Here is a 24860-nt window from a genome sequence, read left to right as displayed (position 1 = left end):
TGTGGCACCAGTTTACAACAAAATATTATACTTGGTCATATGTGCCTTCTTTACCAAAATATTGCTATCTTGTGTTTCAATGTGAGAATGGTAAACTCTGTGAAACAAATTAATGGTTCCCTTCTGGCCATTATCAAAGTCTTGTTTTGCACTTTGACTTTGTATTTGTTGAGCACAATTACAGGTACTGTTGGATAACTATGCTACATGCGATGATCAGCAAAAAAAACCCACAGCAGTAAAATGCGATCTGTATAACCCATCAAATTGTCTCTTTAGCTATTTAAATATTAATAATCTGGGAATATTGTGTAGGTTAGGTAAACCAGTTGCAGCCTGCTTACTAGAGTTTTATATTTTTACTCCAGTGAGCCACCGTGATGTTCAGTTATTGACCAGTGCAAATATTTGTATTTTTTGAGAGGTAATATTTTGAAACAATCTATCAGAAGAGTTAAAGCTCTAAGCTTAAACTATACATGGCAACATTAGATATTAATTTAAATTACTAATTTGACACCTTTTTGAAAATTCTTCCGTAGTTCAATACTAGCCAGGTTAATATAGTGGTCTTTTACCTCTGGAGGTATGAATTTAAATCCTAATTTGGTTACAAATGAGATGACTAAATCTGTTTTCATTTTAGTTCCTAGAGGACGTTTGTCAACAGTGTATGACCAAATAGTTTGGCAAAATTTCCAGCCTTCTCTTGAAGCCCAAGGTGGTGACAGGGAGTCATTGTGTATGTAGCTCAAGAAGAGAAGTACCTTAACAAACTGCAAGCAAACTTGCAGACCACCTGCCCATGCTAATGTGCTGCTATTTTGTAGTGCTACTAGTACACTTTCAATGTACATCAAATTCATTCCATATTTAAGGGTTACTTTACATTAGTATACTTTTTGTAGCTTAGAGTTCTTTGGATATGACTGTCTTTAATATTACTGGTTAACTGTTGAATCAATATTTAAACTCAAGGACTATTGCAAGTAGGTTTTCTAAATTTTGAAGTTTGCCAACATTTTTGGGCATTAAATTACTTTTATAATGTAACGTTTTGCATGCAACCTCCTGGTGGTTCTTCCTAAAACGATAAAAAAAAATTGACAGTGGGTTGTACACATCGTAACAGTACATTTTGTATCCATCTGTCATTTTTTGCTGTTTTATGCTAAAAACTGCAATTGCTACTATAATATTTTAAGTCTGAAAGAAAACCAGACCCAACCGTGTAATTAACATGAAGACTTGCTAAACAGATGGCTAGCTTGCATGGAGGAATACAAATTTAGAAACTTAAGAAAAATGCCATATTGATCAGGCCCAGGGTTTAGCTAATTGAATATTGTGCCCAGTACCAGATGCTTCAAAGAAAGAAGCAAGAAGTCTAATGGTGGACAAGTATAGAATAACCTGTCTATAGGTGAAACTTCTTCATAACGGTCGGTAGTTGTCTTATTTTTGGAAGTGTGGGGTTATATATTGCTTCTAAGTGTTTATCAATGTAAACACCTAATCTTCTTTTTTCTTGAAATCATCAAAGCTCTTGGCTTCAGTGATATCTTGTGGCCATGAGTTCCATAGGCTAACTATGCATTATGTACAGAATACTTCCTTTTTTCACTTTAAATTAATGTTATCTTGTCATAGTTTTATGAGAGAAGGCAGATAGGGGTGTTGTATAAGTCTCTTACCATGCCTTGTTGTTTAAATTAAACATTTCAAATCTTTTTGTTTCTGATTTCTCCACATTTCTATCCTCTTTCCTCCCCGATCTCTTCCTAGTTTTGCCTTTTCTTTAGATAGTGTATATACAGAAATGAATGCAATATTCCAGAAAGTGAGATCAGGACCCCATTAAAACAAACTAGATATAAAAATCTGTGATTTCCATTGACCTCTGTGAAATTTTCTGCCCCGGGGCTGGAGCTCCCAGCTGTCGTCCCCGCGCCTCCCCCCACAGCCAAGCTCCCAGCTCCCTGCAGCTGCCTAGCCATACCAGGCGGCTGGCAGACCCTGCAGACTGGCTATTACATTGCACATGTACCTTGACTGTCTGAATGCATATATTATGTGATTTGCAATTCAACAAAACCAAAATAATCTTTGAGTAAGAGCTGGATGTTTCTCAGGGACCTGGGTACAGAAATGGTGAAACCAGGTATAGTACTGATCCAGCGCCTAAGAAACAGGAAAGATGTTACATCTGCTCCAGAGAACAAGACAGAAAAATGCATCAAGAATGTGTGAAGTGTAAAAACTTAATATGTTCAGGACATATGTCACCTATTTGCTCCATTTGTCCAAAGTAGTAGGCTAGTCACTGCCACTTTGCTGTGTTTGTGCCTTTTATATTGCTATTTCCATTGTCTAAATGTGGGGTCAGTTAAACGCTGAAAGCTGCATAATGTATTTTTTTTAAATAAATGTGTGTGTTCCTGGGGTCAGTTAGACCCCCGCACACAAGTACTGTTTAGTTTGCTTCTGAATCTAGAAAAGTTTTAATTTGTTCATAGATGTATAGTTAACTGATTATAATATCATTTTTAAATGCAGCCCTTGTGTTTTTTCCAATGTTGACATACTGGGGTTTTAAAGATCCAATACAGAAGTAGTGGAGTGATTTTTTTGTCCAATATGAGTGTTAAGGAAGGAGTGGCAGGGATAACTTGTGCTAGGCAGCTGCACTGCAAGGACTTGGAAGAGCCTCTAGCTTAGGCCTTGGCTACACTGGCGGTGTATAGCGCTGCAACTTGCTGTGCTCAGGGGTGTGAAAAAACACCCCCCTGAGCGCAGCGAGTACAGCGCTGTAAAGCGCCAGTGTAATCAGAGCCTGCAGCGCTGCACGCTTGCTCGCAGTGCTGCAAGCTATTCCCCTCAGAGAGGTGGAGTACATACAGCGCTGCAAGAGCGCTCTCGCAGCGCTGGCAGCGCGATTACACTCGCGCTTCACAGCGCTAAGTCCCGAGTGTAGCCAAGGCCTTAGAGCAGAAATTACAAATAAACCGTGCAAGACAGACTTAAGTCAAAATGGCATTGGAGATAATTATTATATTTGTATGGCTACACTGAAGTATTCTAGATCTTGATTTTGTCCGCGTTGATATCAGTCTTGTTTTTTTGACTCATATCCACAGGTAGCAGCAGAACAAGCTAGCTAAATAAGAATTTATCTTGATAGATTTTTCTACTAAATGTTTTTCCAAACAAAGAAAGCTTCCTTTGTCAGCAAAATGTCGATCCACATGTCTTGTTCACTCTTGAGTCAATGGAAAATTTAAACATTTCGAGTATCTACATTTTTTAATAGACTACAACATAGTTTTACTCTCAATAGTTTTAATATACTGGGTGGGATTTTGATCTCTGAAGGATGAAAATCATGGAGTCATAAGAATGTCAGGTAATCTAAGGGGCTGTAAATTTCTTAATTTAAAAATGAATGATTTTGACTTCTTACCACCAGTTTGATGTTTCTTTTGCCTATTTCCCTACACACTGCAAGAAATCAGGTATTCTAAAATGTTAACCCCTGGTTTCATTGAACAAACCAATTTAATACGCTTTTTATTTCCTTTAGATTTAACTTCCTTGTCTCAATTTACCATGACCTCATGAAATTGTAAAGCTATTGGTAAACACTAAGGCTAGGTCCACACTACTCGCCTGATTCAGCGGGTAGAGATCGATCTTCTGGGATCGATTTATCGCGTCTCACCTGGACACGATAAATCGATCCCAGAAGCGCTCCCCTGTCGACTGCGGAACTCCTGCTCGCCGAGAGGAGGAAGCGCTGTCGACGGGGGAGCTTGCCTGCGCCCCGTGGACCCGCAGTAAGTGAATTTAGTTCGATCTAGGAAACGTCGACTTCAGCTACGCTATTCTCGTAGCTGAAGTTGCGTTTCCTAGATCGATCCCCCGCCCCAGTGTGGACCAACCCTAATTAAGCCAGGACAGCAGATGTTTGTGGTGTGAAAAAGCGAATAAAGCTAAAAAAGCTTTACGTTGTTTCAGATCAGTTACTGTGATTTCTCTTGTTCTGTTTGGCTAGCAGGAACTGTTTTAGCAAAGATGTTGCCAACTCTCAGGGGAAAAAATGCTTGATAAGAGTGCTCCATGCAGATTTCTATGAAGAGCTCATGTAGCAACTGATCTAGATAAATTTAATGAGATTAAATGTTTCAGAAGTTTTAATTCTCTTCACTTGGCTTTACAAATTACTTTACTCAAATACCTAACCTTTCTGCAAAATTTCTTTAAATTTGTGATTATTAATTTCACACACCGAAGAACTCTTCTCCCTTTTGTCATAGTTGAATTATTTTTTCAGTAATGTGTTCTAAAGTCTCAAATCACTGTTTTCTGTAGAGCTGGTTTCCTCTACTGAGAAGTAAATCTGGTGTTTTATCAGCTAACAGAAGTATTTGATTACTGCCAATACCTCTATGCAAATACAGTGATGTGTCGTTTCATATTCTAAAACAAAGACTTTCATACAATCATCTACATTTTAAGAATTAAAAATTAACACCCTGTACTACCCTGGCTGAAAACAAACTGTTAGTTTATTGGCACCTAATCATTTTATTCCGTGTTGCTTTCAGATCATTCTGATCCATATTTCTAAATACTGGCCTATAAAATGGCACTGTATCGTATACAGAAATTAACTTAAGGGACAAACCCTACCAGATATTGTAGGTCCAAATTGGTTTTGTGCCAGGTTATTCCATTGTTTTTACTGTACACAGTGCTAAAACATTAAAATAAAAAGTAAAACTTCCCTGAGCATGAAAATTAACATTTTTGCTAATATAATTTTAGTTTTTAATTTTTACATCGCTCATCTTGACCACACTTCAAATTTGAATGCTTATACTAAAATCTCTTTTTGTTTTGCAGAGAAATATAATTGAAAATACTTCTTCAGCTAATCTTGGGACAAGCAAATTCTCGTTTGAATGGTGGATTAACAAGTAGTAATTTTATCATTCTAAGGCTAAGCGGAAATTTTAAGAGTTGGATAGAACTGGATTTTCACCCTAGTCCAGCAGCTTTGCTGCTCACTTAAACACAGATGAATGAAGACCCCATTCGGAAAGACACCAGGTCAGCGATCCAGAGCTGATGCAGGTAGGCAATCTTTTTTTAAATTAGGTGGTGAAATACTGAATTAAATATTAAAACACAAAAGTGTCTGTAATGGTTTTATGAAGTTTTTAGTAACTTTCAGTTCTTTTCCATCTTGGTATTAAAATTGTGTGTGTTCTGCTCCTGTCAACTTCCTTGGCTTTATTTTGTTGTAGTTGTTCTGACATCAGCTTGTCAGAAATCCAGTGGAGACTTGTATGTAAAAATATCTTGTTGTATTTTAGTTTTGCTGAAGCTTTCATATTGCACACAGACATGAAATTTTGAAAGGAAGGGGAAAATGCTTCACAACAAGATTAGTGTCTGTCGGTTTCAGAATATAAGCAGTTCATCAGTGATCCCCCACAGTGCTAGTAAAGAGAACTCTGGAACATGGTATATTCATTAGGTACTCCTTAAAACTTGCTATAAAATGTCAGCAGTCTGAAGAAGCTGATCAGCCAATAACGGTAAAGGAGCATCTCTAAGCTGTTTTTGGCTTTGTTTATATGAGATTTAGGAGTCATCTAAGTACGGAAATTAATTCAGATTAAGGTAGTGTGTGAAGTTAAAGCTATTCCTGATTAACTCTATGTGGGTGTTCTTCTTCCACAATAAGAGTGCCTTACTCTAAATTAGCTTGATCTATTTCTAGAGCATCCATGCCCGAAGTTAGTCAGGAATACCTCCCCCTGTAGACAAATCTTTTGTTAAACCAGTGCAACCTTTTATGTGGACAATCCTTATCTTGGTTTGAATGTCTTACTTCAGTTGAGTTTAAATCAACTCCTGACTAACTTAAACTATATGAAAATAAGTGTTCACGCAGCCTTATGCACCCGTTTAACTAAAGCTGTTTAAAATTGCACATATAATTAAACCAGTACAACTTTGTCTTGCAGACAAGTACTTACTCCATGCTTTGAGGGCAAGAAGAATTTAAGACAATGCAAGTATAAACTAACAAGGTTTAAACTAATTAAGTGCCTGGGGTCTCTGTGAACAAAAGCTAACTAATTCAGCTTTCCCCTTGCACTGGGTGCTAAGGGGGGATGTCTGTAAGGGCTTATGTACACATGGAGTCATACAGAAATAGCTATTGTACTTTAAATTTCCACCTACCATAATCTGAACTAACTTTCAAGTGTAGACAAGCCCTAAGAGTAATTTCTTGTGAGTTGGGGGGAGAATGGCTTTGGGACCTAGAACTCCACATCCAGGCATTTTAGAAAACTGTTGAACCACAAGCTGGAAGTTCTGTTGTTTTAATCTGTTTGATTAAACCATAATTTAAAAAAGCAAAATAGTTTATCTTTGAGACAGAGAGCTTGCTTGGTACAACTGTTTTTTTTGAGGTTTTTTTGTTTGTTCCTAACCCCCCACACCTCGTTCTGCTTAGGGTCATTCTATTAAGCTTTCATTCCCGGCAGAGAAAAATCATATGTTCACTTTGTAAAGCATAGAATGTAGCTAATGAGCTGAAGGAAGGGATAAAAGAGTATTTAGGTACACTGTATGGTGCATGTACCATAATAGATTTATGTGAAGCTCCTGTGATTTAATATGAAATTGGGAAAGCTCAATTGATATGAAACTAACCATACAGCCCATATTGATGCTTCCAAATGTGTTTCCAGCTCATCATTCAGATTTGTTGAATAAATTACAAGAAGTCTTTAATCTCCATGAAAGGCTGCAAGTCTGTCATATTCAATAACCTAATCTCTTAAATATTAGACACATAGAAGCAACCAGCACAACACTAACTCCTTTTGGGTTGTGAAATATAATTGTCTTCCAGTGTGGTGTGTGAAGTATTCAGGTCTGGTAGTAATACAACAATCTCTGATTTTCTGTATTGCTAGTGACAACTTTTGAAAGGAACACCTGCTATTGAAGGCATTCTTTTCCATGAGATTTGAGGGATATTGTGCATCTGATTTCATATATGGTTCACGTTAGCATGTCTTTACCTGCATTATGATTGTCCAATGAGTGTCACACAGTAAAAACTAATGTTGGGGGGAAATAGTTCTGGAAAGGGTGCTTTTGCTTCACTTGCATTTTTACTGATCAAATTCATAGTAATGCTACAACACTTAGTTTCTCTTTTGCAATTATAAACTTTTTGGTTACTTTTAAAAACAGTTGGTTTTATAGCTTTGCTTAGGTACAGGAAAGCTACCTACAAAATTGGGAGGGTTAGAAAGAAACAGATGAATCAGTTTCTTAAAGAGCTGATCTAAGACTCTGTGTTCAACTATAATAAAGTAAATTTCAGATATGGCAAACTATAAATTCTTTTTTTAAATTGGTACTTACAAAATAGTGTTTTGCATCTTCTACTGTCATTCAACATGGAAATGTTTCTGGTAACTAGAAATCAGTTTGGTGATTGTTTTATCAGTTCAGTTCATAATTATCTGATTAAACTTTGTTCATTGGCTGAGATTTGAGAATTGCTCCCCTTTTTCTTTCAGAAATGAATCTTCACATCTGAGGGACAAGTGGGTGAAAGTTTTCAAATGTCAGTCTATGAATTAAAACTAAAAATTATGGAAGGCTTGGCTGGCCAACCAGCAGGAATCAAACAAAGCCTATGTCTAAACCATTCATGTCGTATAAGTGCAAGAGAAGAGGTAAAATGCATTGATGAAGATTTAAGAGGAGAATGGATAGGCCTGAATCAAAATGATTATAAACAAAGTGGTGGTTTCTGTGTCTATTCCACTTGAGTTGCGCATGTGCTCCATGTGCCTGGGACCAGACTTTTTTTTTTTCATTAGCGGTGTCCTTGGTCTGCACCTGCACCCTTCTCCTTGTGCTCCCAGCTGAGGGAATATGGGGCAGTGCAGACCAGTCACTTCTACGGTTCCTTTCTACCATCTGTGGTCTGAGATGAAACCTCTCTAGTGTCTACAGCTTTAGCTAGCATTTTTTGTTTTATTACTTGTAAATAGTTCTCCTTTTCTACCTAATTCTTAGTTTTAGTGTTAGTTTTGGAAAACTTCGGGGGTTTCCTCCCAACCCTGGCCATCTACCAGTATTTGGTACCTATCATGCCCAGGGCCCCAGGTTTTAAGCACTGTGGTCTGTCTCCAGGCCTTCCCAGTCAGTGAAGGTCATGACACCAATATGTAGTGCCGCAGGGAAGCACATATCCCCTGAAGTGTCATATCTGCCAGAGTTTCTCTTGCTGAACTCCTCAATCACGTGAGTTCAGACTTCATACTTTCCTGATGAATTGTTTGATGAGACCAGAGTCTGACCCTGGTACATCAGTCAGAGGCACCAGTTATCAGCCTTTGGTACACAGTTGTCTCAGGGCAGGTCTTCACTACCCACTGGATCGGCGGGTAATGATCAATCTATCAGGGATCTATTTATCGCGTCTCGTCTAGACGCGATAAATCGATCCCTGAACATGCTCCCCATCAACTCCAGAACTCCAGTCGCGAGAGGCAGAAGCGGAGTTGATGGGGGAGCGGCAGCGGTCGACTCACCGCCATCCTCATGGCCAGGTAAGTCGACCTAAGATACGCCGACTTCGGCTACGCTATTCGCATAGCTGAAGTTGCGTATCTTAGGTCGACCCCCCTCCTAGTGTAGACCAGGACTACTCTGGGACTGTTGTAAGCAGAATTAGGGACCAGCAGAAAACAGGGTAGACACAAAGAAGGTAAGAATGAGCACCCTCACAAGGACAAATGTAAGCAATCTCCTCTATGTCCGTATCTAAGAAAAGGACTTTTCCAGTCCATTCTTATGTTGGGCGAGACTCCGTGCCCCAGTACAGGTTTATCAGGAGCTCAAAGAGAATCTGGTACCTGTCCCTTGGCACAGAAAGCCAAAAGTGATCTGAGACTGCCACCTACTGGAGTAGTGACTTTGGGTCTATCCTGAGTACTGAAAAGGGAAAGGAGCAATTGGATGCATCAGACACCACTGATTGTAGAGAGTTGCCGGGAGAAGAGATTGACAATACCAAGAAGCAGTCAGCCCAGATAGGCACTGCTGAAAGACTGAAGCCCCATTGACTACCCAGCAACAGGGACCAGATGGACTATTGAGGCGGGCCCAATCTATGCAGACCTGGAATCATCAATGCTATTGGACCAGCACTGTCGAGAGATCCTGACAATATCATTGGTTCGGCAATCACTGACACCGTCAGCCACCTGAAGCAGAGTAAGACCACTATCTGTACCAGCAGCTCTGCCCATTGACACAGAGAGGATGCTCAGACAGGAAGTAGACTTCCTGTTTCAACTGGGAGCTGTAGAGCTGATGGCACCTCAGCACAGAGGAAAAATATTCTACTTGAGATATTTCCTCATTTCCCTCCCCCCCCCCCCCCCCCCCAAAGGAGGCCAGAGGCCTACACTATGTCTGAATGTCTTTGTCCACTGCCTGAGGTTCATAATGATCACGGTGTCCTCCCTAATGTTCTTGCTAGACCAAGGAGATTGGTTTATATCTCTCAACCTGAAGAATGCTTATTTCAACATAAATCTCCACCCTGCACATAAGAGACTAAGATTTACCATCAGCCTAACCCATTACCAATACAGAGTCCTTGCCTTTGGCCTCTCACCAGTGCCAATAGTGTTAACAAAGGTGTTATCAATAGTTGTGGTACACCTGCATCATCAGGGCATGTCAGTGGTCTACCTACGTGGCTGGCTCCTGAAAGGGAAGTCATGCCAGAAAGTTCAGATAGCAACTCTATTCTTACTTAACCTCCTACAGTCATTAGAACTTCAGGTAAACACAGAAAAGTTTACTTTAACCACCACATAGACTATGGACATTTTTGAAGTGACTGTGGATTTGGTCTTGGCCAGGGCATGCCTACCTGACAACAGGTTACGGGCTATGGCAGGACTCATAACGAGTTCCAAGTGAACCCCCAGCCATTAGTGAGGTCCTGTCTTTCCCCACATAGCCTTATGTATGTATGTATCTATGTGATACCATTCAAGATGTCATCTTCAATGTCTGCAAGCTTGGTTATAGAAAGTCTGTCCCTGACAGACACAGCCTGGACAAGTTGCGTCTCTACCCCACAAGGTCTAGCCTCACTCACCTGGTAGGAAAACATGAGATGGTGTCTGAATTTCATTCATCTCTTCCTCCACCCACCCACCCACACAAAAAAAGGTTAGGTGCCTCCCCATTGAGTTGGGGAGCTGATCAAGATACTTGGCGTGTAGCACAAGGTACTTGGACCCTGGAGGAGACCAAGTTGCAGATAAACCTTTTAGAGCGACATACTGTACACAAGACTTACAAAAGATTCCTGCTGTTCATCGAAAGCCTACATTTCCAAGTCATGTCAGAAAGCGTGATAATCTGTTACAGCAACAAGTAGGGAGGTAGAGTGCAATTCACCTATTTTCATAGAGGCCATCAATCTTGAACTTGTACGTCCCACCACCACATCATTCTCCCAGTTGTGTATCTACCTGGAGTGCAGAAAATTGTGGCAAATAGCTTTAGCAGACTCTTTTCCAGAGACACAGGATGTATTTCTAGTCTGCTGGTCAGAATCGCTAATATATGCATTTCCACCCATCCCACTCTTAGCACAAGTCCTGAGGAAGATCAGGCAAGACAAAGCAACAGTGATGCTTGTGGCTCTTGTATGTCAGAGACAGTTCACCAGCATTCTCCAGATGGCTGCACATCCATGCATCCACATTAAACTACTACCAGATTTCTTGACCCAGGACACATGCATGGTGTTCCATCAGAATTCAGCATCTGTCCATCTAACTGCTTGGTATGTGGATGGATAGCTAACTCTGAGATTGTGTTCTGCTGCTATACAGACCATCATGATCAACAGCTGGAAAGACTCCAGAAGAAAGTGGTACACAGCAAAATGGAAGAGATTTTCTATATGGTGCTACCATTGTCAGCTATCACTGTAAGTTTGCGAGATGCCAACTACTGAACTATCTCCTCTCTCTGAAAATGTTGGGATTGTCATTCTGCTCCTTACAAGTACACTTGGCAGCTATTCGTGCTCTTGCGTGCACTCTCTCTCTCTCTCTCTCTCTCTCTCTCTCAGCCCCACACCCCCAGTGGGCAACTATTCCATCTTTTCCTATCCGGTCATAGTGAGGTTCTTGAAAAGCCTTGTAAGTGCCTTTCCACTGGTGCTCAAAGCCATCACAATATGGGACTTCAATCTACATCAGCAGAACTCCCATTGGAGCCCTTAGCCTCATGTTCCTTCAGTCATCTATCTATGAAAGTTGCCTTTCTTGTTGCAAACACTTCAACCTGGAGAGCTGGGAGCCCTTATGGAAGTTAGTCAGTCTGTCTCTCTCTCTCTAAAGTTTCCTTAAGGTTACATGCTAAGTTGAAGTTGATTTCAGAATTCCATCTAAACTAGATCATCCATTTAATCTGTTCTCTGTTTTGAAGTCATGTCCTAACAGGAAGGTTATGAAGTTCATTCTTTGGAAGTCCAAGCCTTGGCTTTCTACATAAGAAGTACAAATCCCTCAGAAAATTCCCTTAACTATTTGACTCCTAGGCCTCTTCTTTTATATGTTGGGTGATCTTCTCAGAGACTTCTCTAAATGGATTTTGAGCTGCCCCCTGCTTTTGCAATGAGTTGATAGTAACCTCTGCCTAACAGGGTGTGAGGCCAAACTCAATTAGGGCCCAGGCAGACTCTGTAGCTTCATTGTGAGAGGTCTCTCATCTCCAGATATGTAAGGCAGCAACATGAGGCATTATGCGTACCTTTTGAGACATTACACCCCGGGTGCAGGCTTCAACAGCAGAGCAGTCATTCAGTCAGTGGTACAGTAGGGGTTCCTCACATACTCCACCTGAGTGAATACTGCTTTTGAGTCACCTTGAGTGAACACCTATAGGGACCACCATGCAAAGAAAGTAAGGATTACTTACCTTGTACAATAACTGAGTTTTCCAGATGCGTAGTCCCTATATGTATTCTATAACCCACCCTCTGCTTCAGATTCTTACCCTAAGCTGTTCACAGAAGAGAAGGAGCTGAAAAGGCAGGCGGTGTTTGCACTGCCCCTTATATGCTTGACTGGGAGCATGAGGAGAAAGGTGCAGGCACAGACCAACAGATACTTCTAATGAAAAATCTTCCAGTCTTAAGTGCATGGAGCATATGTGCACCATGAATGGAACACAGATAGGAGCCATACATCTCAAAAAACTCCAGTTACTTTTCACGGTAAGTAACCATACTTCGCCACCAAGCTAATCGTTTATGGGGAAAGGAAAACCCTACACTTTCATTTTCAGGAGTCACACTAGGTAACTGATTGAACATAAGTTCCTGGTGGTATTCTGTGGCAAGAGGCTAACAGAACTGTTGGACTCTGGAGGAATTATGAGGCATTAATAGTAATGCCAGGGTTAAGGTTGAGTTCAGTTTTGGACTCAAAGCAGGGATGCAAACTCTGTTATGTGGTAAAAATACAGCATACCTTCCCCAGAATTACAGCATTTACTGAATTCTAAATGAATTTTCCAAATATTTACAAGTAAATCTGTTTCTTTAGGCATTAAAATGAAGTTTAAAAATGAATCCTTAAGAAATGTAACACCCAATATTATTTTTTTGTTGCCCCTGATTTCATTGACAGAGTAACACTTGTCAAACTTCCTCTAAAGTGAAAATTCACTAAAATCTTGTGCATATGCTACATTTGAATAACTTATTTTAGGATTATTCGTAGTGTTTGTTATCAAGAATAATGGGTAAAGTTTCTCCTTCAGCATAGGCTGAAGATTACAGTGTTCTACTACAGAGAATTCCACAACTTCCACTGCCCTCGTCTGGTGGCGACTTTGAGAAGGGTCTCTGTGTGTGTCTCAGCCTGCTCACAGCATGGAAAGCAACTATCTTCCCTGAGGGTAACTTGTGGCTTTAGTCTCACTGAGAATATTGGAGATGGTGACCATTTTCAAAGAAAGGTGTTCTTTTTGACAGATAAAATTTCCATTAGAATTTTTTTTTTAAAAAATCATAAATATATTTTCAAAAATTATTTTGTGGCACTACATCTACTCAATAGGTAGGCCAAGAAGGAGGGGGAAATTACAGGAGGAGGATATATACCTTGCACACAAGAGGGGTTGCAGGAAGGACGGGGAAGTTTGTGTGTGTGTTGTAAAAGGCAGAGGTAATTTGGAAGATGGGGGAAACGGAGTGTGCACTCAGCTGTCTTGTGATGCACTGTCAGAACAAAGCAGCTGTAAACCCAGTTTAGCTGACCTGTATGCTCTGGCTGCTTTGTGCTATTCCAGAATAGGACAAAGCAGCCATTTTTAAAACTTAAAAAAAAATGCATACTTCATAAGTTTAAATCATTAGAAATGTCACATGGTAACATTTTCTTTTGATTTCTTTAGTTTCATATATAAATGTTTAGAAAATGGTGAATGATGCATTTATTGTTTACTACAGTCCTATTTATTTATTCATGATTTGCATCAAGTTACGTTTGAAGGAAAATTCAGTTCAATTAAAATGCACAAAAACAGTATTTTAATTTTTTCTTAGGTAAATAAAACTGCCATAAGTGTACACAGGTAAGGATAGTTATGGAAAAAGTTTATCCAAAACATTTATTTAATGAAGGATAAAATTTATTTATCTATAGTTACTAAATTGAGCTGATCCTATAACTAGATCTTATCCTCCCACCTCATTTTTATTCATATTGGAAGAACACCAGCTACTGTGATCAAATTCTGGTGTTCATGCTTTGAAAAGGTTGTTAAAAAATTAGCATGGGTTCAGAGAAGCTATAAAAATTAACTGAGGAGTGGAAACAATCCTTATGATGAGACTTAAGCTAAATAAGGTGAGTTGAATGTGACCTATAAGTAGGGTGACCAGATGTCCCGTTTTTAAAGGGATAGTCTTTTTGGGACTTATATAGGTGCCCCACTCCCTGTCCTGTTTTTTCACAATTGTTCTCTGGTCGCCCTACCTATAAGGGGTCCTTTAATTTAGCAGACCAAGGCATAATAAGATGAAATTGTTGGATAGGAAAGAAGACTCACATGAAAGTGAGGGCAATTAATCATTGGAACAGCTTTCCAAGAAAAGGGTAAATTTGTCATTTAAGAACATCAGAGCAGCCATACTGGTTAGACCGATGGTCCATCTAGCCCAGCACCCTGTCTTCTGACAGTGGTCAATGCCAGACACTTCAGAGGGAATGAACAGAACAGGTAATCATCAAGTGATCCATCCCTTGTTGCCCATTCCCAGCTTCTGGCAAACAGAGGCTAGAGCACTTCAGAGCATGGTTTTGCATTTGAAGTCCTGAAATCATGGTTGGACATCTTTCTAATAGAGGCACTCTATTTCAGCTGCAAGTTAAAGTTTGGTAATTTGTTTACATGGTAGATAAGAATTGCCTCCACTGCAGAAATTAATGGATGAAGTTCTATAGCCTGTGTTGTGCAGAAGATAAGATTAGGTGATTATATAGTGATCCTTTTGACCTTAAAATGTATAATGTTGTCATGTATTTTCTTAAAACTAGTGCAGCAAACATATATTGGGAGAAGATGTACCCCTCTTGCTTAATCTCATGCTGAGAGTTCATCATTAATAAATTAGGCAATTATTGAACATTGAGGATAGTCATTAAAATTGACATTAACTGTAATCTACTGGCTGAAGCCATTTTGATTCAAAAACAAGTGACCTGACTTGTGACCCTGACAGTTTAGAAGACAACATATAAGACTGTAAATCAGTTTCCAGCCTGCCATATTAGTTTATTAGAACAATTGTATACTAATGCTCACATATGGTCCTTTTGTCATTTTTAGCAGAGAATTGTCTGAGTTTTGTGGTTGCCAGATTGTACAGGTAGTTCTTTCTGTATAATTTCTTCTCTCTTCCTGAGGTATTCTTTTCCCACCCCCCCTTTTTTTTTCTTTCTTTCTTCTACTGCTTGTCACTTCCCAACAGCTACAGGATTGACAGATATTTATTTCCTGGAAAGTTTGACATTTTTCCTGGAGAATTAGACATGATCTTACCTTTAAAGTGATCATCTGCGAGTGAATATCTGTCAGGCTGATGTATTCCTCCTACTCTTCTTTTTGTCCTTCATTTCTTCTAGTTTTGGAAGTATTTTCTAAACTGATAAGTTCCTGAGAGACTTTCTAGAGTCGTCGTTAGGATTGCAAAAAACATTGCATAAGGGCTGCTGCCAACCTGTATGTGAGCATGGCTAAACCCAGCAGTTACATACCTACCATACGTTCATGCAGCTCTAATACTCTTAGCCATCCAGAAAAGTAACATCACTGTTTCAAAATCAAAGTATTTTTGTCTCAGGTAATAAATCTAGTTTTTTCCCTCCAGTTGGCTATAGCAGAATGCCTGTTTTTTGACACAATGATAGTTGTCAGCAGCAGTCTAAGAAATGGCAGTTAACTTTCAGTGAAGGTTAACTGCCACCAGTATAGACAAAGGGCATTCCATTCTCAGTCAGGCAGGAAGAGGTAGTCAGTCCAGATACAGAAGCATTCACCTATTCTTTCAAATAACTTTTGGGTGTATAGAGTGAAATGCCTTAAAGGACCTAGTTTTGAGAAAGTACAGAGTACCCTCCTTCTGAGAGTCCGGCACCTTAGGGATTTAAGAATTGGGGCACTTAAAATCAATGGTCACTTCAAAAATTTAGGTCTTCCTGTTTGGTTCTACTCTTTCTCCCATTAGGCTCAACATTTTATTCTTCACTTTGTAGAGTATTAATTAATGGAGTCTCAGACTGATTTGCAGTCTCAGTTTGCCTTTGCTATATCAGAATGGAAGAAAAGAATTCAGTAAAGAAGTCTGAAGAGGTGAACTAATTGCAACACCGCTTTTTCAGCCTCCATACTCTTCCCAATTTGTCCCCTTCACCCTGGGCTTTCCCTGTTGCAGCATTGTGTATGTATGCTCTCCTCTGTCAGCCACTGGTAGAAATGGTGCCTAACAGAGCGTTTTACAACATGGATCATGGAACCTCCCAAGAGCTAGCCACCTGACACTATAGCGTCATGGGAAAAAGAGAGGAGGGAATGCTAAACAATTCACTTTAACTTTTCCTATCCTGGTGCTCTGTTCGCCAGAGTGGAAGCACTCAATCCAAGGAATACTTCTTGGATCACAAAGCTTTTCTCCTCAGGTACCCTTGTGGATCCTCTTTGCACTGTAACAGTTTCTCTTGCTCCTTCAGTTATCTCCAAGGACTTGTTTGCTGAATCTTCCGGCAAATGGGTAATTCCTTAATCTCCTCCTCCCTGGTAGCTGGATGCCAGGAAGAAAGGAGGACATGTTCATCCTCTTCTCTCCTCTGCCCCCGGAAGAGCTTCTACTGACAATTAGGCTTATTTAATTGTGCACACCACTGTAATTCATTTAAATTTCGGCAGTGAACTAACAGGATGCAAGGTTTCCTGAAATGAGGATGTCAGGCAAATTTTCCTTGTTTGGTCAACCATAATAAAAATGAAGGAAGCTTGTAGCAGAAGTACTAATATTGCCAATGCAGGAGACCCTGAGCAAGCAGGGCAAAAACTGCATAGGACGGGACATTAACCTTCAGATAGGCCCACAACCCTAAATCCCTTCTTTGGGATTGGGTGTCGGGGGAGGTATGTGATGGAGTGTACCAGGTCCTTTGAGGCCCCCTGCTGGAGGCACCACTTTCCTGTCCCACCCACCCCACCCCAGGAATGAGCAGTTAAAATTGATCCCCCTGGCCTGCCTAGAAAGGCTGCATTGGTTGCTTCTATCAGAGCACAGCAGGCTCAGATAAAAGGAGTTGCAGGGCCTGATCAGGTCAGTTCATGGGTGGGACCAGAGAGGCAAGGAATGACCAAAGGTGTTAATAGGTCGCGTTTACAGGACCTGGGAAAGAGGACATGAAAACGGAAACCCTAAGGTAACCAATGAAAGGAACAGGACCACATGGGGGGAAAAAGCCCAGGGAATAACAGCAGCAAACAGAGCAGCGGTACATGGCTGCTGTTTATAGGGTCCCCGGGTTGGGACTTGGAGTAGTGGGCAGGCCTGAGTTCTTCCACCCACCACTGGGAAAGTGACCTATGCCCCGAGAAGGGGACAAGGCTCTTTTAGAAGCCCAAGTGAAAGGTGAGATTTAAAAGGCCAAGAGACAGGGCTGAAAACCCTAGTGAGGGCAGGTAGCTTGTTGGACTTTTGCTACCCCTGGGAGAGATTTGCTTTTTGACTGTGACTTGGCTGGAGGGCTGAGCCACTGCAGATCTACCAAGCAGGTAGGTAGCAACCTACAGGAGGCGCCAGGACCAGAAAAGATTGCAGTATAACACCCAGCTGACAGAAGGAGTGTCCCTTGTCACAGTATGATTTTATTAACTTTGCTGAATGTTCATTTTGTGAAACTATGCTGAATATATAATAAATAGCTGAGATTTTTTTTTTCTAACCGTTCCAGTTGCAAAGTAAATTCTGAAAGCTTATGTAGGTAGCTGGAGGAAGCTAATCCTGAAAGCAGTATCTCAAGTGGAACAGTAGTATGCTGTTTTGTGTAATTATCAAAGTAGCACAAAAACTGCAGCAAGTGATGTGAATCTAAACCTTTTCACATTTAATGGAAATAGCATTCATGCGTTGTAAAATCTGACAGCTCCCTTGTAATAAATTCATTAATGTTGGCTGCTTTAATACCAATTACTGCCTGAGACCAAACTTTATTTATACTGAAAAACATACACACTGATCTTTCCACTTATTAAATGTCTGGTGAAATATTGATATTGAAATTGCTATCAGTGGGTTTTTTATATATTTTTTTTAATGAATTAGCCACTCACTGTTCATCCTCTAAATTCTGTTTAGATCACAAATCAAAAGTAGCGTCAGTGAATGACGTAAATTGTTCACACCACAAAACTGCTGCCCTACTTAGTGTGTTTGGAAGTCTCTCTGCTGAAGAGAGGATTAGGAATTAAGAGTTAACTTGAGGTTGGGAATGGTGTGAGGAAGCTTGTATGGGATCTGACTGCACTACACTTGCTTGTTTGATTTCTAGTAGAATGTACAGAAAACCTATCTAACACGCTTCTGTCAAAGGTGCCTAAAGAAACAAAACTAAACAGTATCAGCTTCCAGCAAAACTCTGCCTTGATCAAAACCTTTACCCACAAACATCAGGTACTATCAACTCCCTTGCTCTCCAAAAGCCAACCAATTTTCAGTAATGTTTAAAATGATATTTGCAGGGAAAAAAGACTGTAGTGCCATTTTTTAAGATGCTTTTCAGTAAAATGCTTCAAGCATTATAAGCTTTTCTCAGGCTCACTAAATCATATGTTATACAAACCTATGCAAATAGGTTTGTATCTAAAATAATCCAAAAGTAGCTAGAGAATTAGTTTTTGATTAATATTTATAGAAATTATTTCTTCTGCACAATTTATTTGACACTCTGGCAGTCCAAGATTTTTGGGTCTTCCTTAAGTGATGATCAGTGCAATAGGATTAAGATCCTGTTAAATTATTTCATAATTTTTTTTATTCATAAGTACTTTTAAAGGGCAAATTTGCATAAAGAAAAGACTTGCATAGAAATAAAATATACCTCAAAACATCACCAGAGCAATTTAAAAGTATTTTAAATAAATTTGTCCTGGAATGTGTGCTACAAAGATAAGATTATTATTCACACACTTTTATTGTGAGCTTGCCACAGTGAATTGGGCAAAATTGAAAGACCAATGTTTGATGTAATTGGAGGACTATTGGATATTATTGTTTTGCTCGTAGAGCTATCATTCTGCTTAGGGACAAATTACTTTCTAAACATCAAATATCACTCCAGTGAGAGGGAAAATTCAACACCTGTATCTACTCTTGATTTTATTGGTCACTTATCCTATTTGTGCAGTACCTGCCCGTGCAAAGGCAGCCAAGTTGCATGTCTGTCTGAAAATCTGGCCCTTGGTTCCATTGCTGGGATTCAGTGTTAGCACTTATTTAAGAACATAATAATGGGCATACTGGGTCAGACCAAATGTCCATCTAGCCCAGTATCCTGTTTTCTGATACATCCTAGCCAATGCCAGCTGCTTCAGGACATGATCCCTGATTGAGCTCCCACATGCTACTGCAATAGAAAAAAACCCACAACAGAAAATAGGGTCCTTTCACACCTTTTTAGAGCAGTTTTCAATCTAAGTCCATAGTACATAGCTTCACATTCAAGCATATGGACCATCATCCAATAGGAATTCACAAATACATCAAGCAAGCTGGGAATATGGCAATTTTCTTACAGTCATTTTAAAATTATGGGAATTGATGTTTTAAGATCCTGGGTACTTTAAGCACTTTTTTTAGTAAAAGGGAAAAAACAGTTTGTCATATAACTGATTGATTAGTTCTTACCATCTTACAAAAAAGACGTGTTCCTGTGGCGGTTGGGGGAAGAAGGGCATATTTTTAACAAGTATGCCACTTTTGTTGGTAAACCTCTATCAACTTTTTCTAAAGGTTCAAAAATGCGGTTGCAAATCACTTGGATGTGTGTTTTTTTAACACTTGCTTTCCTTCCCCTACCCTACATGTGTGCACACTTTTTTGTATTTTGCATTGATGTACATCTGTAAGGATTATTAGTACATTTCTACCCTGATATAACGCTGTTCTCAGGAGCCAAAAAATCTTATCGCGTTATAGGTGAAACCACGTTATAGCGAACTTGCGTTGATCCGCCAGAGTGCGCAGCACCCCCCCTCCTCTCCCCCCCGAGCACTGCTTTACCGCGTTATATCCGAATTTGTGTTATATCGGGTCGCGTTATATCGGGGTAGATGTGTATCTAATCTTTTAGCTACAGCTAGTGTGTTCTCTATATCAGGGGTCTCAAACTCAAATGACCACGAGGGCCACATGAGGACTAGTACATTGGCCTGAGGGCCGCATTACTGACACCTTCCCCCCCCCCCCCGCCGCCCTCGGCCCCGCCCCCACTTCACCCCTTCCATGAGGCCCCACCTCTGCCCCGCCTCTTTCCACCCCTTCCCTGCCCCCATTCCAATCCCTTCCCTGAAATCCCCACCCCAACTCCGCCCCCTCCCTGCCCCCAGGGGGTGCAGGAGGGGTGTGGCAGGGGCTCAGGGCAGGGAGTTGAGGGTGTGGGGTGCAGGAGGGGTGAAGGGTGCTGCAGGGGGTCAGGGCAGGGGTGAGGGATACAGGAGGGCTCAGGGCAGTGGGTTGGGGTGTGGGGTGCAGGGGGTGAGGGGTCTGGCAGGGGGTCAGGGCAGTGGTTTCGGGTGCAGGAGGGGCGTGGGGTGCGACAGAGGCTATGGGCAGGGGGTCGGGGTGCAGGGTGCGGCGGGGGCTCAGGGCAGTGGGTTGGGGTACAGGAGGGGTGTGGCAGGGGGTCGGGGTGCAGGGTGCGGCAAGAGGCTCAGGACAGGACGTTCGGCTGCAGGAAGGGTTCGGGGGGCGGGCTCTGGCCTGGCGCGCACCGGGGGCAGGGCAGGCTCCCTGCCCTGCCCTGCCCCCCCCCCCCCACGCAGCTCCGGGATGTGTTTATTGCTGTTGCTTCAGGTACTGCCCCCAGCATCTCCTATTGGCCAGGAATGGGGAAACGCGGCCAATGGGAGCTGCTGGGGGCGGTGCCTGAAGCAACATCAACACACACACCAATGTGCCCCCCCTTCACCATGTTCCGGCTGCTTCCCGGCATGGCGCGGGGGCAGGGCGGGCAGGCAGACAGGGAGCCTGCCCTGCCCCTGGTGCACGTCGGGCCGGAGCTGCTCTAGGTAAACACTGGGGGAGGGCGGGAGCGGGGGCTGCGAGGGGCTCGTGGGCTGCAGAAAATTACCTCGTGGACCGCATGTGGCCCATGGGCCGCGTGTTTGAGACCCCTGCTCTAGATGTATGGTGGTGGTAACAAAAAGTGTTTCTCTTTTCATAGTGCGGGAGGGGAATGTGTCAACAGAGTGGTTACAAGTGTTTTCCTCCCCAAATAATTGGCTACTACTCTGAAACTTGTTCAACAATATGAAGGTCTGCAAGATGCTAGCAGAACTCAGGATATATTTTGCTAGTTAAGATTAGGTAGTTTAGCAACTGTAACGTCCCTAATTCAGTTGAGCAACAAAAGATTCAGGCAGGCTGATAACATTATAGCCGGGGTCAGCAGCCTTTCGGAAATGGTGTGCTGAGTCTTCCTTTATTCACTCTAATTTAAGGTTTTGCGTGTCAGCAATACATTTTAAAGTTTTTAGAAGGTCTCTTTCTATAAGTCTATAATATATAACTAAACTATTGTTGTAAGTAAAGTAAATAAGATTTTAAAAATATTTAAGAAGCTTCATTTAAAATTAAATTTAAAATGCAGAGCCCCCCGGACTGGTGACCAGGACCCGGGCAGTGTGAGTGCCACTGAAAATCAGTTCGCGTGCCACCTTCGACATGCGAGCCATAGGTTGCCTACCCCTGCACTATAGTAACAAGCAAATAGTAGTTTTGGTCTTGTTTATGTAAGGATAAAACCAAATGCTGTAAATGGAAAATGGCTGTAAATACTGAGAAAACTTCCACCAATAGCTACTCCTGAGGGCATTCTGCCCCAGGAAATTAAAAATTCTGCGCACAATATTTTAAAACTCTGCAAATTTTATTTGTCAAGTAAAAGTGGAGGCTCCTGCATGGCATTGGGGAGCACAGGCCACCGGCTGCACAGAGGTGGGAGATCACTGTGCAGCTCCTCACTGGGACACTGACTTAGTGGTGAGGCTGACACAGTGCAAGGACCCGGCCTGCCCCAGAAACACCCTAGGGCCCTGCCCCTCTGTGTGGGCAGGCACACTCAGCAAGGCAGTATCCAAGTGTGGAGGGGTTTAATGTGAGGGGATCCAGTTGTGGGTTAAGAGGGTTCTGAGTGGGGCAGTCTAAGTGCGGGTGGCTCAGTGGGGGGTGTGGGTGTGGGATCTGGATGCACCGGGGCTTGTTGGGGGTTCTGGGTGCAACAGGAATGGGACTCCAGGTGAAGGTGGTTGGGGCTCAGTGGGGGGAATGGGTGGAGTTGGTGTGGGGGGGATAGAGCTCGGCAGGGGCTTCTGGATGTTGGGGGCTCAGTTTGGGGTCCAGATGCTGAGGGAGTGGGGCTCAGTGGGGTGGGGATCCAGGTGCAACTGGTTGGGGCTCGGTGGGGTTGGGGGGGAAGGGGAGTTTACAGAGCTTACTGCAGCCGGGAGAGAAATCTGCGGGTGGATCTGACCCAGTCCCGGATGCCGTGCAGGGGAAGAGGAAGTCCCGTCCTCCCCAGCCCAGCTGTGACTAGCAGCTGAGCCCTGCTCAGGGTAGGAGCCACCAGCCGGGTCTTCCCCAATCCTGCCTCCTGCCCCACAGTGATTCAGGGCACCCGAAACATACTGCTGGGGTGGGTCGCACGACTGCTTTTTTGCCTTCCCGGTCAGAAAGTCATTTTTATGCAGGGAAGCAAATAAATCTGCAGGGGACATAAATTCTGCGCATGCGCAGTGGCGCAGAATTCTCCCCAGGAGTAAAGAGCTTAGGAAATGGTGGATCAAGCAATCAGATGGTTAAAGCCTTTAACTTGTACTGATTTTGAAAATTAAATGTTAAATTGTTTTGGAATTGCTTATAGTTTGGAATCTTTCAGGAAAGGCAATGAAAAAGGTAGAGAACAAATGTGTGGCAGTCACCCTCAAGGGAAGCAAATGTGTAGGTTTTTTTATACTGGTTTTACAACATTGTTTTAAGCCATAGAGGCTGTGGCGAATTGAGCATTCTGTCTGTACCATTTCTGAACTGCTTATAATTTTTAAGTAATTGTATCATGAAATTACCATGTCATTGAAGAGGGTATCAGAGCAGTGGGAAGAAATACCAAAAGGCTGAACAAAAGAAGCAGGTGATGCCAATGGCAGTCTATAAAGGGACTCTCAGTAGATGATCAAATTTGTGAAAGAATTGTGGGTTTTATGATAAAAACATGAAATTTTGCCACAATCTTAGGGCATGACCTTGTGACTTGGATTTTTATTCATATACCACATATAACAAATTCTGAATAAGGTAGAACAGTTCAAAAAATCCATAGGATGAAAATTGGTCAGGATATCTGGCAAATGATTACTACAAATTAATACATTCACAGAAATAGAGATCAGTTCATTAATGATTCTTGAAGACAAAGTGACTAAATGGGAAGATGTTTCATCCAGACCCAGTGTCTCTGCACTTTGTAGCTTGGATGTTTGCTACCTAATTGATGGGCGAAATCTTGTTCCAGGGATGTCCAGAGCATTTTGATTGATAGTAGGAAGGAAGGACTGGACTCCAAGATTGACCTACAATGCCAACTGGAAAAGATTTACCATTTGGACAGAACCTCAGCATACCTCACCCTTCCTAATGGATTTTTCCATTCATCCTCTCAATGAAATCATCTGGACTTTCAATTCATTATTTAAATGTTCACCTAGTAGCTGTATGTGCCTATCATCGGCAGATTCAAAAGCACAGAATATTTTCACCCTCTACGGTGTCTAGGTTTCTAAAGAGATTAGTACATGTATTCCCTCAAATTTGAGACCTCCTTCCGCAATGGGAAATTAACATGATGTTAGCTGGTCTGGTGGGTCCCCCATTTGAATCGTTAGCTACATGTTCATTACATCACCTTTTAAACATTGTTTTTGATCATTACTTTTACTAGAGTGGGAGAGAAATTAAAGCTTTAACAGCAGGCCCACCGTTTACCATTTTTCATAAGGATATGGTCTGTTGAGTCTCATTTAAGGTTTCTATCTGAAGTAACTTCTAATTTTCATGTTAATCAGACTTAATTTACCTGTTTACTTTTCAAAACATGCTAATGATTCTGAAAAGTTACACTCGGACATTAACATACTCTTTATTTAGCTATAGAACTCAGTCTCTTCTAGATTATTCATTGCTATGTCAAAAGAATGAAAGGTGAAGCAATTTGTTCCTAGAGGTTATCCAGATGGATTTCATATTGTATTTCACAAATATCAAATAGCTAAACTTAATCTTTCCTGCCCAGATAAAAGCTCACTCTATTAGAGATCACACTACATCTGCAGCTTTTTAGAAATGTCCCTACTGCTTACATTTGTAGAGCTGCCATCTGGAGTTCAATTCATATAGTCACAAAACACTGTGCTATCCATTCAGACCCTACGTTTGCTTTGGCAAAGTGGTTTTTCAGTCATTATTTGGTTAAGACTCAAGTTACCCACAAGCACAAGGTTTCTGCTTGAGTCACCAAGATGTATGTATGGACAATCACTCAAAGAAGAAAAGACTTGTTACTTACCTTACACTAACTGCTGCTCAAGATATGTTGTCTATGTATTCCATGACCTGCCCTTCTTACCCTGCTATATCTGAATCTATAGTTACTTGGATTCTGGTTGGCAAAAGAACTGAGAAGTAGTTGGCCCATTTGCCCTTTTATGCCTTGGGGTGGAGAGGTGGTTGAGGTCATTTAAGGTGCAGGCAGAGGCCAAGGTTCTGATCTCTGGTTAATGAGCACCAAGAGTGGAATACATAGACAACACATCTCAAACATCAGTTATTCTGAGATAAGTTACTGTCTTTTCCTATACCAACCAGATATCACTGAGCTTTTTTTTTTTTTTTAATCTCCAACTTTAAAGTTGTACCATTTTTTAAAATA

The 24860-nt window shown here is 41.5% G+C and overlaps 1 protein-coding gene across 22 annotated transcripts in view; it reads left to right on the top strand.

Annotated features, from left to right (window-relative positions):
- Positions 1-24860, top strand: part of SPIN1 (spindlin 1) — a 120041-nt gene that overhangs the window by 65406 nt on the left and 29775 nt on the right. For 8 of the 22 annotated variants that reach the window (XM_065599333.1, XM_065599327.1, XM_065599334.1 and 5 more), the window contains one exon: positions 4903-5133. The exons of 1 other annotated variant lie outside the window; for it this stretch is intronic. In XM_065599333.1, coding sequence (XP_065455405.1) covers positions 5082-5133 — 52 coding nt within the window. In that variant the 5' untranslated portion in view covers positions 4903-5081. Of the gene's footprint in view, positions 1-4902; positions 5134-6032; positions 6080-7610; positions 7658-9522; positions 12353-12900; positions 13039-24860 lie in introns of those variants that run through there. 13 more of the 22 variants (XM_065599337.1, XM_065599335.1, XM_065599344.1 and 10 more) reach the window with 5 other exon arrangements.

The sequence above is a fragment of the Chrysemys picta genome, chromosome 6 (assembly GCF_011386835.1).
Source record: "Chrysemys picta bellii isolate R12L10 chromosome 6, ASM1138683v2, whole genome shotgun sequence".
NCBI classification, from domain to species: domain Eukaryota; kingdom Metazoa; phylum Chordata; order Testudines; family Emydidae; genus Chrysemys; species Chrysemys picta.
This window is presented reverse-complemented; position numbering and strand designations above follow the sequence as displayed.